The sequence below is a fragment of the Phycomyces blakesleeanus genome (assembly GCF_001638985.1).
Source record: "Phycomyces blakesleeanus NRRL 1555(-) unplaced genomic scaffold PHYBLscaffold_3, whole genome shotgun sequence".
Taxonomy (NCBI): Eukaryota; Fungi; Mucoromycota; class Mucoromycetes; order Mucorales; family Phycomycetaceae; genus Phycomyces; species Phycomyces blakesleeanus.
The window spans coordinates 2,275,516-2,290,701 of NW_017265136.1; the positions used below are offsets into that span (position 1 = coordinate 2,275,516).

General features: G+C 35.4%; 4 protein-coding genes and 1 non-coding gene across 5 annotated transcripts; 1 reads left to right on the top strand and 4 right to left on the bottom strand.

Annotated features, from left to right (window-relative positions):
- Positions 1-7,395: 7,395 nt before the first annotated feature.
- Positions 7,396-7,842, bottom strand: PHYBLDRAFT_163923 (hypothetical protein; the record flags this gene model as incomplete). The annotated part of the gene is made up of 3 exons (XM_018434893.1): positions 7,396-7,461; positions 7,492-7,603; positions 7,673-7,842. The coding sequence occupies 3 exons, from the start codon at positions 7,840-7,842 to the stop codon at positions 7,396-7,398; spliced, it is 348 nt and encodes a 115-aa protein (XP_018296870.1).
- A 368-nt stretch (positions 7,843-8,210) lies between these two features.
- On the top strand, positions 8,211-8,853 carry PHYBLDRAFT_140887 (hypothetical protein; the record flags this gene model as incomplete). The annotated part of the gene is made up of 2 exons (XM_018430474.1): positions 8,211-8,447; positions 8,500-8,853. 2 exons carry the CDS (start codon positions 8,211-8,213, stop codon positions 8,851-8,853), a joined length of 591 nt encoding a protein of 196 aa, XP_018296871.1.
- A 265-nt stretch (positions 8,854-9,118) lies between these two features.
- PHYBLDRAFT_140888 (hypothetical protein) lies at positions 9,119-11,178 on the bottom strand (the record flags this gene model as incomplete). The annotated part of the gene is made up of 3 exons (XM_018430475.1): positions 9,119-10,312; positions 10,346-10,747; positions 10,840-11,178. The coding sequence occupies 3 exons, from the start codon at positions 11,176-11,178 to the stop codon at positions 9,119-9,121; spliced, it is 1,935 nt and encodes a 644-aa protein (XP_018296872.1).
- A 2,915-nt stretch (positions 11,179-14,093) lies between these two features.
- On the bottom strand, positions 14,094-14,418 carry PHYBLDRAFT_140889 (hypothetical protein; the record flags this gene model as incomplete). The annotated part of the gene is made up of 3 exons (XM_018430476.1): positions 14,094-14,158; positions 14,233-14,285; positions 14,321-14,418. The coding sequence occupies 3 exons, from the start codon at positions 14,416-14,418 to the stop codon at positions 14,094-14,096; spliced, it is 216 nt and encodes a 71-aa protein (XP_018296873.1).
- On the bottom strand, positions 14,212-14,284 carry PHYBLDRAFT_t62. The gene has a single exon. It is a non-coding gene; the product is annotated as a tRNA-Lys (tRNA).
- Positions 14,419-15,186: the final 768 nt, after the last annotated feature.

Below are 15,186 nucleotides of genomic sequence, written 5' to 3' on the forward strand. Positions count from 1 at the left end.
ACACACTGAATTACAAATTAGAAAAACATATAAATATCAGTAGATAGTTCCGTGTAGAGAGAGAATCGAATTTTATCATTCTTTACTTTTCTTTTAAAATAAACAACCTATACAAGTTCTCACGAATTCTTTCGTCTATATTATATTTTGCTTTATTTTCTCCCCACAACAAAGCTGTAGTACACTTCCAAAAACAGATTTATTTTAAAGAAAAAGAATTATTTATGGTCTTCTCCAGCATATGGATCAAATTATTTAAGAATGGAAAAAAGTGAATAATTGCAAATTTAGCTATTAAATTACTTTATATGGTAGATTTTATGACATAATTTTCACTTTGTTCTAAAAACGTAATTTAGCTCTGAACATTTGTCGGCCTCAAAGGGCTTGCTAAATAAAATCCAAATGTCCCAAAGAAGATTTGTTGTTATTTTAGAGATACTTTCAATATCAGACGCAGTCTACTAAAGACCCTATTTGAAATCTTTCAATTCTTTCAATAATATAATTGCATTTACGCATTATCTTATATCTGTAGAATTTATAAAATATAACTTTTACAGGACAGTTTAGTAGTAATCTTTGCTTTTTACATTTTGAAAAAAATGGCTGCTTTCTGGATTTATACTTCTATATTTGGATTGAAAAGTCAATCTACTTGGGATAATTTGGCTCGTATTCTAGAGAAGACCATTAATGTTGTTTTGGAGATACTTTTAACACTAAATTTATTTTACTAAAAGCAACATTTCAATTGTTTACTTTATCTAATAATATAATTGCATTTATGATGTTCTCTAGCATACAGAGCAAATTCATCCCAAGTAAAATAATTTTTCAATTTAGATATAGAAGTATTAACTCAGAACGCAGTCAACTGTCCAAAAACGTTAGAGTCAGAAGCTACAGCTAAAATGCCCTCTACAAGTAGCATATCATAAAATAAAAATATACAAAATAATGACTAAATATGAGTATATTATTGAATAAATTAAATAATTGAAATATTGCTTTTAGTAAAATAAATCTGGTGTTACAAATATAGTGCAATCAGAGATAACTATCTAAGTTTTTGATACTTTTTCAAACGTATATGACTTTTGCAAAAATCAAGTTATTGTAAAGCTAGACCGTAGAAACAATAGATATAATCATCACCTATTGTTTCCATGGTTCAGATTTTTCTGACTGTCTTAGATAAAAAGTCATATACCTTCAAAGTTAAGACATAATGGTAGATCTACAGCAAAGTTTGACTTTTCTTACAAAATTAAATAAAACATATACAATTATTACTAACGGAACTTCAATATGCTTTCCAATATGGAAATGTATGCTAATGTGACTTCTTTTTACTTTTATACCTTTAAATTTTTTAGTTTACCATATATAAAAAAGTGTGTATTTTACTATCAGAGTTTTTACAAGAGAAAATTGAAATACATTTAACAACTTTAATACTGTTAAGATGGAGGGTTGTGGTGGACCTTATTTTGTGGATCTGCCGTGACTGGCTAATGCCTCGTATATAAATGATTGTAGTATAGATTTTGTTGCTCTTTGAGAAATATAATTGATTTGAAACTATACTACCCCCATTGGTATTTGAGTAAATTGAACAATACTTATCCCCGATTACATCATATCTCTAAAATAATATTAAATCTTTGGGATATTTGATTTCTTTTTTACCCCCCTCCCCCCCTGGCCTTTGCAAAAGCTTAGAGTCAAATTACATTTTTGAAACAAAGTGAAAGTGACTGACAAAAAATTGCTATATAGAGTAGGTGATAATCTATCTATGTAGTTTATAGCATTTTTCATTTCTGAGCGAATTTGTTTCATATGCTGGAGAGCACCATTAGTCCTTATTTTATATACTCTTATTTTATGATATGCTACTTGTAGAGAACATTTTGGCTGTAACTTCTGGCTTTTATGTTTTTGTACAGTTGACTGCTTTTTGAGTTAATATTTATATATCTAGATTGAAAAAGCATTCTACTTGAGATGAATTTGCTTCATATGTTAGATAACACCATAAATACAATATTACAGTCTATAAAACAGCTTTTAACTTGGCTTAATAGTGACGTGTGTATATGTTGGTTGTGCTATGCAAGTGAATCAACAGTCAAAAAAATAAATAACTTTAGTAAATAATAACTAACAACGATCTTAACCCTAAAATACTAGTATTAATTATCTGTTTATATTAGTAGTAGACAGGTGAAAATATTTTATTGTGAGTTTTTCTAGGCCTTGCGCATTTTAGCATATTGACTACCCAATGAAAGCTGAAGAAGAAATGAAAATAATAAAAGTAGTCCCCTAAATATGAGGGGGAATAAAAAAATATGTAAAAAGTGAAGGGTAAATAAAGAAAAAGTATGGAACACGCATGACAGAGACAAGGATAAATAGTCAGCAAAAATAGTAAAGAGAGCACGTAAAAAACCTCCTGTGGGGGAAAACGGCTTTTAGAAAGACTAAGACTAAAATAGATAATACAGCTGGTAAGAATACAGGTTAAATTAATATATAAGAAAAATAAATGACATAAAAGAATCGAGAATAAGTAACTAGGTACTGATGGCACCAGAATTGGGAATGATTAGTAGTAGACAGACAGTAAAATTCTGAATAAGTACATTTTGGATTAAACCAATCATATTAAACTTCATCTGTCTACAATTAACTTGGAAAAGTAGAAAATCTCACTATGAGAAAAAATGGCGGTTTTTTACTTTTATGACTATGTTTTTGGCCTATAATAGTTAAAAAATCACTAAAAATACAATTTGAAATGTGGTGATCCAGACACTTGGATATTGAATTTATCACATATAAAAACATATTTATATTGGGATAGCGTAGTAGCTATCATCTTGTCAGTATAAAATATATATAAACAATTAAGTAATCAGCCCAATAATTATTACAGTTAGTACTGTAGATAATATCTTAAAGATTGTTAAGATAATTATATCATACTGCCGGGTAAACTGTGTCAGATCGATATGGAGCTAATTTAGTAGGAAGTCCTAAAGCTCTAGTATAAAAGAGAAAAGAATAGCTAAGAGCTAAAGAAGTATGATTTATGACTTGATGTCATAATTGTAACACTAACACTAGTTAAGCAGTAAATACACTCTAATAACCAAATATAGTAAAGGAAGAAAGCTTTAAGAAACTAAGACGTAATGACAAGAGCAGATTGTGTTTTTTTATAAAAAGGGACACTTTTTATTTATGAATAAAGACAACTTATATACAGTCTCAAAGTATTTCTATATGTCTCTATTATCAAATATTTTATTTTTCTATTGTTTTGTATCTAAAATACCACATGAAACTAGAAAATCTTGGTTTTTTGAAAAGATTGACAAAAAGCAAATTGACCACCTAAAATTAAATCTTCTGATAAACAAAAGTAAGCTTTAATTACAGACTTTACATTTTTAGTAAATATAGATTGCAATTGATGACTATTAAAAGTCAGAAGTAAAAGAGAAGAAAATATCTAAACTTTTTGCTGAGAGAATAAAATATGTTAAGACAATTTGAAAAAAAAATGTATTACAAAAAAAACAAATTGTAGGTCTGCAAGAGAACCAAGTGACAATTTTGGGCCGCGGTTAAGCTCTGGCCACACTATATATGCTGTTGTTGTATTTATAGTCGCTTCCAACTTCACCAAACCAACCAATTCTTTGACATCTGCCAGGTGAACTACCTTTGGCTTCATTTGCCCATTGTTAACAACTGGTATACCATTTACCAAACGGACTGCCGCAATCTCTACAAGAGCAAGTGGCCACCTGTTGTTGTTGAGTTTGTGCTCAAAGAAGACAATAAATTTTCCAAAGAAATCCTTGTAAACCGGGAAGTATGCAGAATTTATGTTGCAGCTTTCATCAACCTGAATCTGTAATCTGATGTTATGTGCCTCCCTTACACAATTTTGGTCGAGTGCAGAGTCAATCACACAACCATTGACAAATGTCTTGCAGCTAGTTTGTATAGCTGCTTCAATCATACTACACTCTTCCCCCTTTGATTCGTAGAAGTCTTCAAGAAGTTTTGAAAGACAAGAAATGCCTTCAAAACTATCTTGGATCGTTCTATTCCTCAATGGCCCCCAGAACTCAATATCAGACCCAGCACCAACACGCTTACCCTCATCTGTCAACGGCCAACCAGCAGTGGAATCTTCATATTGTAAGTGTCATACTGTTTTTGCTTCTGTAATCATGACAGTGACTCCAGCCTCTGCTTGTCGTATTTGTGCTAAGCCAAGCATGATATTTCCAGCATTAACATTTATAGCAGAATTACTCTTGATAGCTCTTGAGTATTCACCAATTGCCCATTCCACGGATCTGGCACTATATGCATGAGGTGGGCCGTATGCGTCAATCATGAGAGGATAGTGCTGAAGAAGATGCTGGTTTATAGTGGAAATATTGATTTTGATTTTTCTACTTGTAAGCAGCAATTCCAGGTACATGTTCCATATTTCAAGTTTACTGAAGAAAAATAGTTAGAATAAATAATAGAATAACACATAGCTTTTACTAAAATATATCTTTTGATAGAGGTTTGTTCCTCTGCTGATAACTCCCAGCTCATGAGTAGGTTACATGCTTGAACCAAGCCAAGTAACGCATTCTGGGCAGTTGCATCTCCAATACGCTCTGCCACCAGCGTAGGGACGACGAACAGAAGAAAGTCTGCCCAATCGACGGCCTTGAACGACCCGTGGCTCTTGTATACATCCCTCCAATTGCCATGGAAGGATGTAGGGATAGTATTTCTTGTTTTGTACATTGCTGTACTGATCTCCTTCCGAACACCAGAAGAAAGAGCAAAACAATGGTCTGTTCCGTAGGTACTAGAAACCAAACCCCAGACCTGCTTGCTTATTCCATGGCAAAGTCCATGCATCTCATTGAGGGCAAAAAACAATGGTCCAGAGAATATCTTCAATGTTGCCAGAGGGAATTGTCTGTTTAACTCTTTGCGGCTGGATGTACTGGCCTGGGAAAAATTCTGGAAACTTTTCAGTGTACAGATATTGGTGCTGGGCAAGGTTCTGAAGTATTGTCTGTGCTTGGGACATTGGCCAACAACATGACAGATACGGCAACCGTCTTTGCTCATATGTCCAGAATGACATGCCAACTTTGCTAAGGCAGGAATGTCACCAGTGACCATTAAGACATATATCTTGGCACGAATGGTCTTGTTGGTGTGTTAACAACCATCCCTTCACTCTCCAACACCAGGAGCTCTTTCATCGTTGGTTCCATGAACGACCAGAAATTGGCAGGTGCGCCTGGACCTGAAATCATTGCGATCTGGAGCATTCTGCTTCTCTCATACCGGACCATGGGATTCAGGTTAAGAATGGTGGCATGGAGGATCATTACAGAACCTGGAACATTGTGTGGCAGGAATCCATCAACAGACAACAAAATTGCAATGTCATCTTTTCCGTAAAACAGATGTTTCACTTGCTGGTAAACCTGGCCATCAAACACATTGGTTTTACTCCCATCCGAGCTTGACTCATGATTATGGCAGTAATGCATATCTGCTCTTGTATTCTCGTTGGCTAATGCAAGAGCCAGTTGTCTCGCCAATGGAAGCTGTATCATTATAGCAGCAGCAACCAGATCACCACCCTCGGTTTCTCCACGTCTTGTTTTGTACAAGCTCTGTCCACAGTTGGAGCACTCAGTCTGGGATGGACTGGTAAAGAGCATACATCCCCTCTGACAGATATCATGGACTGTCTCTTCAACACCAGAGAAACACTTCAAAAGGTTTTTGCCGAGATGAGGAGTACATGCTCTGTATGTAATACAAGTCGACGTTTCCAAAATGCTGTTGAAATGCTTGACTATCATTTCATGAGCATTGCGGGAGATACCAAAATCCTTAATGATCTTGAGAAACTCAAGGTTCTTTGCATTGTCTTTGTCAGGGGTAGGTGCAGGCTGACTGAAGTCAAAAACCAAAGGAGATGTTTTGTTTTCAATGATGTCCATGTCATTGCCAAGTTCCGCATCATACTTTAACAAGGTAAATAATAATTAGCATTATATAATAAGATACACCCGGCTTAGGGTGAAATTGACTTACTTCCAACTCCGCCATGACTTCTTTCTATGCAAGAAGACCATCCTCTATTTTCCTTTTATTTTAATTCTGTAATCTCTCTAATAAAACAAATCACAATGCCAAAGAACAATAAAGCTAAAACTATCAACTCATATTATAAGACAACAGATTTCGAAAAAGGAATGATTATTGGAAGATATAAAGAAGGACGTAGCTCCTATGAGATTTCACATGCAGAAGGCATATCCCAATCAACTGTTTATCGTATAATTAAAAAATACGAGACAAAGAAGACGTGCGCTGAGAAGGAGCATCCTAGGGCCTCTAAGAAGCTATCACCACGGGCAATTCGTTATTTGAAGTTCACCGCAAAAAAAATAGATGCGACACATTAGCTACCATCACGCGCAGTGTTAAAGAGATGCATGACATCTCAATCAGTCAAGCAACAGTACGCAAATATCTGCACGATATGGACCTTCGCTCTTGTGTTGCTGTAGCCAAGCCTTACCTAGATGAAGCATATAAGAAGGCACGCTTGCAATGGGTTAGGGAGCGAAAAAATTGGAATGATGAATGGACATCAGTAATCTGGAGTGATGAGTCCAGATTCACCCTTTTTCAGAAAGGTGGACAGCAATATGTTTGGCACCAACTGCATGAGAAGTATGAAGATGACTGTCTGATACCAGCAGTGCAAGGGTTGGGTGGTTCAGTATCAGTTTGGGGATGTATTTGGGCAGGAGGTGTTGGCCCACTAGTTATATTAGATGACTACATGACAAAAGAAATATATGTCCAGACACTGAGGGTCAACTATCTCCCATTTCTTGCTGCCCTTCCTGACAAGGACACCACCACCTACCTTCTCCAAGAAGACAATGCCAAGCCACATAAGAGCAAGTTGGCGGAACAGTGGAAAAAAAGAAACGATGTGGCTATCTTACCATGGCCTGCAAAAAGTCCAGATCTCAATCCAATTGAGAATATGTGGAGCTACCTTGATAACAAGGTTAGAGATAGAAGACCCAGCCTACCATGCTAAAAGAACTGGACGTTGCTTTGTTGGAGGAGTGGGCAGAAATCACAGCAAGTACTTGTGTGAAGTTTTGCCTGAGCATTAAAGATCGTATGATATTAGTTAGGAAGAAGCATGGAGGAGCTATTAACTATTAAACCTCCATCAATTTTTAATATAAATAAGCAACACATATTACAAAATCTTCCATTCATTTTTTGTCTTTAAGGATCATGTCTTTGAGAACTTATTTAACCTTGAAAAACAGAGGTGTACTTCTTTGATTTTAGCGGAGTTGGAAGTAAGTCAATTTCACCCTAAGCCAGGTGTATATATATATATCTTACCATAGACTCATCATTATCATCATTACTGAAGATATTCATAATTGGATCATCATTATCTTTGCTGTTGAGTGTATTCATGATCTGATCTTCGATTGCATCAGCACGTTCTCTGCTTGTTTATGAAGATAACAATATAATTAATTACACTTTCTAATAGTATGTATGTGATTTGTAGTCTTACTTGATAGTGTCATTTGAGACAGTGTTCAAAACAACACTGACTTGTCCAGGAACAGGCGTGGTCTGTGAAGTCTGGATATCATTATGTCTTCTATGATGGTTCTTAAAGCATTGAGCTCTACAACTCTTGACTTTTTTAAATTGGTGTGGCGCTCTTTGCATTGATTGCATTGGTAACTATCAAGGATTGAATTTGAAGACATTTTTTAGATTGGAAATAAACACTTAAGAATAAAGGTATGAATATTGATAATTCCTTTTAAATAATATACTTTTATACTTAATAGTGTTGAGATTTGTATAGACTTAATGACTACAAGTAGGCAATGACATAGATGATACAAATATAAACTCAGGAACAGAAGCTAAAACATTGCATAATAGCTGTTATTAGAGCTACAGTAGCTCAATAATAATATTGGCTGGACCAATAGGTTAAACTCATTTATATGAAACTAATAATAGACAATAGAAAATTTTTTCGGCCTTTATCTTTCTTTCACAACAATTTTTTTTCTCAGGTAAATCAAACTCTCAACATGAATAACACAGATAACAATTCCATCTCTTTGCTACACACCATGTACAATGAGATACTATCTTTGAAGGTAGGCCAAGAAAAGGCCAAACTTGAAATGAAGGCACAGATTGAAGAGTTGAGGCTTGAAATGAAGACAAGCATTGAAGATTTGAATTTGGAGATTACTGCTCTCCAGAGCCAACTGGAGAATAGAAACATTTCCAACCAACACACTTCGCCTTCTGTCTCTGCCATTGTAAGACAAAAAATAAAACGAGTTGAATATATATTAATATGTCATTAAATAGTCTAGTGCTAATACTATCTGCAAACTGGTGAGCATATTTTGTGAAATAACTTTAAAGCATCTCTTCAAGATAATAAGTGAAGATCTTGGCATTGAAGTAATAAGTAACAAAAAGGCCACATTCAATATGTGTACAAAGCTTATATGTGATGATATGGCTGCCCATCCTTTGATGATTGCTCTTGGTCCTAATCCTAGCTGGGGGTCTATACCAGTAGCACTTAAGAAAGAAATGTGTGCCAGACATGCAAATATAATGAAGGATTCTGGTATAGACTTCACTAGATGTCTTGGAAACTGGACATCAACTGCAAGAGTTGCACATCTCTGGAGGAACCGCCATAAAAGATTATAGTCTTATAAGTAATCTGGTGTAGTGGAATTGAATAGGATATTTTACTATGAAAACCTAGAATATTAAATAGTTTATAGCCAATAAAATGTGTCTATAGATTTTTCTATGCTTTAACAGCCAATAAAATAAACAATATTATTTATTTTTCTGTCATAACTGAGGTATTTGGGGTTGTTTATGGGTTAGTATCTCAATAATGGGAAAAGTAGATACTGTGAGAGTGTTATTTATTAAAGAGACAAAATAATATTGTTTATATCTGCTACTATTCAAATCCCTGTAATTCAAATCCCTGTTGTGTAATGGTTGGTTTACACTGTATGAGTGTGTAGTGTACGTGTGCCTGGTGTGTAACAGTTCCGGAGATTGTTAACTTCCCAGGTTCATTAGCAAGAAGGAACCAGTGTATAGTGCAAAATGATGTTTTAGGAATAAGTTTGTTAGATCTGATAGATTGTTCTATAGCTTCCATAAACTGTTTTTGCTTCTCAGATGTGCCAGCAGGAGATTTATTAGGTTCTGGCACATCATCTGGAGTGTTTTCTCTCAATGAATCGCTTTTTTGATCATCCCAAGTAGTTGCTAAGTTTGTAATTGCCATGCCCAGTCTGGGCATTAAGTCTGTGCCAATGTTCATCTGTGTGCCTAAGGCTAAACTCATTACTACGAAGTTGTGATTCAGTTTATGACTCATATAAGATAATGAAAGGTTCTCAACAGTGCCTAAATGTTCCGCTAAGCTATTCTCTGATGCTAAATAAATGTGCTGCTTTTTTGAACTACATTTAGTGATAGGTAGAGAGAGAGAGAAGACAAGGTCTGGAGAAATGAAAGAAGTGTTTGCTCTGGAGTCCACCAGTGCCCACACCCAGCTACTCTGAACAATTATAGGAACATAGAGTGAGCCATCATTATGTGGCGGTGCAGTGAGGTGGTGAATGTTAAGGTGTTTATCTTGTGCTTGTAGATTGAGTTGGCTCAGGTCCAGCTCAATTCTACTATCCAGTGCATCCTCACTGTTGACTGTTCTTGTGCTGCAGTTTGCAAATACTGGCTTTTTGGCTTTGGCCAACTGAAACTCAGGGCATTTGTGCCCGTTGAAGTATGGAACTTTATGACAGTAACGGCAGAGGGGTGCTGGTCTTGGTGCTGGTGGTGTGAAGGTCTTATTCTTTGTGCTTGTAATACTCTTGAGTATGTGGCATTTGTCTTTGCTGTGTCTGCCCTTGGGATGCAAAGGGCAGGATCCTCTGTTGTTGTGATTGTTTTTACATCGTTCTCTACAGAATTCACCACATTCTCTTTTGCTGCCAGTGTACTCGTGATTGTCTTCTTGGTATCTCTTGGTACCACTTGTGGTCCGTTCCTCTTGGAACAGGAAGTCTGTCTCCTCACCACTAGTGGCCATAATCAACGGTATGACCTGGTGTATGTTCTTGGGAACAACCAAGCCGTAGTGCTGTGTAAATGTTTGCCACGCTTTCTATCTTACAGGTCTCAACAGCTTGAAGGTGAAGAGCCATACAAGCTCGTCACTACTGTCAAGGTTGGCGGCATGAACGCTGACCAGGAATCTTTCCACGTATGCTCTGACGAGCTCTCCTGGCTTTTGCAGCATACAGTGGACTTCATGCTTCTTGATCCACAGGTGGTACGGGTTACTGTGCTCGCTTTCTAGCTGCTGGCATACCTCCTTCCACTTCAAACCTCTTCTGGCCCTTGTCTTCTCAAATGAGACGCGTTGTCTCTCGTCACAGGTAAGCCAGAACAAGCATTCCCAGTGCTGATCAAAATCCAGGTTGTGTGCCCGGAGCTGCACTTTGAAGTCGTTCAAAAACGCGGCGATGGAGTCGTGGACCGCCTTGTTGGTCTGACAGACTGGTCCACCACAAAGCTGAAAGGCAGGAAGGTTGGGGGAACGAAGGAGTCTGCCTTGTTGTTGCCTCGGTATTTTCTGGCTTTCTTTTCAATATTGGCCCTGAAGACCTCAACGGCTGATGGGCTGGACATCATCTCTTGGGCATCACAGAAAGCCACCCAACGCTCTTTGGTGTTGGCCACCTCTTCTTGGACCTTTCTTATATTGTTGAGTTTAGTCTTGGGGTTTTCCAGAACCTTTATCAACTTTTCTGCTGCTTTTTTGTGGCAAGCGTCAATTTCTATCTCAATTTCCAGGATGTTGATTTCTTGGTTGCATTCCTCTTCATCCATCTCAAAGTCCTTGTTGTTGCTTTGGCTGTCTTCTCTAGTGTCCTTTTGCAATTCACTCTTTTGCGATTCGTCATTCAAACTGGTGATGGAGGCATTCGCAATGTAATTGTTCATTTTTGTCAAAAATACAATTCACAGTAAAAAATGAGGTATTTAGGATTGTTTATGGGTTAGTATCTCAATAATGGGAAAAGTAGATACTGTGAGAGTATTATTTATTAAAGAGACAAAATAATATTGTTTATATCTGCTACTATTCAAATCCCTGTAATTCAAATCCTTGTTGTGTAATGGTTGGCTTACACTGTATGAGCATGTAGTGTACGTGTGCCTGGTGTGTAACAGTTCCAGAGACTGTTAACTTGCCAGGTTCATTAGCAAGAAGGAACCAGTGTTTGGTTGTGGGGTCTGTTCTTCACTCAATTGTGGTGTGTATACCACAATAACAACCAATAAAAATGATTAATAAAAATGATCTTCTATTGTAATAACCAATAAAAATTTGTATTTATTAAAATGATCAAACATTAACATTTATATTATCCAATAAAAAACTGTTTTCATAAAAGTAACATTAAAAAAAAAGTACTAGTGTCCAATAGAATTCCTTTCTAAGCTAAAATATTAAAGTAATAAATGACATTTAAGAGAGTACCCAATAAAAGTAATCAATTATATAATATATTTTATACAATAAAGAATGAAACGCTGTCCAATAGAAGAGTTAACAAAGGAGAATCAGAAAGCGGAGATCTGTAATATGTATTTAAACTCCAGGGGGGCAGTGGATATTTGGCAAAAAACCGTCACAAAGCCGCCTTGTCAAACCACCATAAAGCAGCCATAAAACCCCACTTTTTTTCCCGTAGTATACTACTATATCCAACAGTCAACATCCAAAGCTGGTGAAACCCCCTATTACAAAGAAGCCTGAAGAAATACTTATTCAGAATTTTACTATCTGTCCACTGCTATTATTAAAGTGTCATTCCTAATCTAGACTATCTTCCAATTCACTGTAAACGTAGCTGAATTGGTCAAGCTTTAATAACACAGAAGTAAGCAAATAAGAGAGGGGATAAAAAGATGATTTTTATTATTTTGATTTGGGTTATCTTATATAATTTTTGAAATTATTATTCATCTTTGACTACACTCAAGTAGTGTCTAGTAATATTACAAATTATTATAATTTGATTACAAATTTCTAAAACTACAAACTGATGAATAATCATTTTAATTCCTGCTTCTTTTGTAAGAACAAGTCACTAGAACTTTTATCACCAAAATTAAGCACGACAAAAGCTTGACCAATTTGGCTATGTTGTCAGAGTTGACATCAGTGTCCAAAATTGGGAATTGCAAGCAACCAGTAATGGTTGACTTTTTTGGATAAAAGATCTTGAAATTGCCGATTGGTCTCTTGTATATGTTTTAGATGTTTAAGATGGTGAATATACTTGCAGAAGATATTACTGGACAACAAGTATCTAAGACATATTATTGTAGCTATTCTTTTAGTCAGAAATCAAACATCATTTTGTATAAATAGTCAAGAAATATAATTAATAAAAAGCATCTTTATTCTTATTGAAAAAACTATTCTTAAAACTTGACAATCCCCAGTGATATTGATTTTGCGACTTAGTTACAAGTGCCAGAAAAGAAATACCAGATCAAGACTTGACAACGTTTACAGTGAATTGTGTTGTTTTTGATCTGGGTTGTTCTTCCAATGCTATAACACAGCCAAAATTGGTCAGACCCACTGGGAATCGTAAACGAAGATAAAAGAATAAAAAGAGAATAGAAAAATAGATAACTTTTATTGAATGAAATAACGCCCTCTTTTATATCTTTTCTAAACCTACTCAGCCATTATAAATATCTGTTTTGGTTTCTATTCTACTTTTGTTAAGCTATGTGCTTTCTAATTCTTTTGTGAGCAAAAGGAAATCACTTTGGTCGTCGTTCTCAAAAGAGAATTCTGTGTAATCATCATCCTGATTGGCTAACAAGAATTTGGGCCCGACAATTGTAAGTGTCAGACATTATTTTGATGAATTCGTAAAATCTGAAGATAGTTAACCACAGTACTTCTTTATGCACAGTAATATCTTTCTGAGCATTAACCACAGTATAATGACTATTTCTTTAATTAAATATAAATAATAACTACTGCAGATAATGCGCAGTATTAGTTTAGAAAACTATATAAGACAATTCAATTCATATTAATAAAAGGTATCTTTTATCCTCTCTTTGATTTTACGTATACTCCCTGATCCCCAGTGGGTTTGACCTTTTGACTTTGTTATAGTAAAAGGAAGACCAACCCAGATCGGGAATGACATGTCAAGTCTCAATCTGGTATTTTTTTTCTGGCACTTGTAACTAAGTCGCAGAATCAATACCACTGGGGATTGTCAAGTTTATGAATAACTTTTAGATAAGAATAAAGATGCTTTTTATTAAATGTATTTCTTGACTATTTATACAAAATGATAATTGATTTCAGGCTAAAAGAATAGCTATGATAATATGTCTTAGATGCTTGTTATCCAGTAATATCTTCTACAAGTATATTCACCATCTTAAACATCTAAAACATATGTGAAAGACCAATCAGCGAAGTCAAGATCTTTTATCCTAAAAAGTCAACCATTACTGGTTGCTTGTTGTCGGACATTATTTTGATGAATCCGAGAAATCGGGATAATTGACCGCAGCAGTTCTGTATGTCAAAGATACCTCATAGATAACGAACCACAGTAATATCTTGTAAAGATTAACCACAGTAACATCTTCTGAGCATCAACCGCAGTAAAAGGACTTCTCTTGTAATTAAATAGAGTATAATAGTTTACTGCGGATAATGCGCAGTATTAGTTTAGAAAACTATATAAGACGATTCAATTCCTATCAATAAAAAGCACCTTTTATCCTCTCTTCGATTTTACATATACTCTCCGATCCCCAGTGGGTTTGACCTTTTGACTTTGCTATAGTAAAAGGAAGACCATCCCAGATCAGGAACGACATTGTAAATCCCGATTTTCGTTACCAATGTCAACTCTGACAGACAGAAGATAGCCTAGATCAGAAATGACAAGAATTCGGGCACGGCGACGTGCGTAACAAAAGAAAAGCCCAACGGGGGGGTCGAACCCCCAACCTTGAGATTAAGAGTCTCACGCTCTACCGATTGAGCTAGCCGGGCGCTATTGATTAGTATGTGTGCTGTAAAAAGTTTTACCTTTGACCAATTTCTGGTGAGAGATACCAGACGGTGGATTCCTTTGGTGGTTTGGTCCAGCTGTGGGCCATGATGTGTGGTACCGGACTTGTGGGCATTGACGTCAACAGTGAGTTGACCGAGTGACGTGTCTCGAGGGACAAGAGTGGTCCCCCAGATTTCTTGGGAAATCTTGCTCCCAATACCCCTTATACCCAAACCCCTCCAATATAATCCCGTTCCTTAAAATTGGAATACCCATCTACATTATCACCTCAGAAACACCTGTCACCCACTAAAAACATTATACTTCTTTTCTCTAATTTTATATACTTCTTTATTGCCAACATTTATTTACACTATTTTTTATTACATTTTATTAGATTCCATTATTATACTATTATTATATTTTTTTACTTTACTTTACTATATTGTTATTATATTATTACTTTATCTTTATTCAATTATTATATTTTTACTATACTTTTATTTTACTCTCTCTATATTTTTCTATTCTACTTCTACTATCAACACCAGTTACATGTAGTAAAAAATTTTCACTTGACTTTCTTTTCTTTTTCTCAAAAAAATATTTTAACCAAACATTTTTGTTTATAAAAGGAACAGCCTTTTCAATCAATAAAATCATTATTTTATTCTTGATCTTATTTATTGTTTGTCCGTTATTATCATTATTCTTCATTTATATACAGTGTTCTTGTTCTTTGGAGTGTTGTCTGTCAATCTTGATATATTTCATTTCTCTGTTTCCCTCTTTTTGTCCTTTTCAAACTTTGTTGTTGTCATAATTTCTATTTTTATCTTCTTCTTATTTTTTCTACCTGGCTGTCACCAGTTCTTACCTGTCAAATTACCCATTCTTTTCC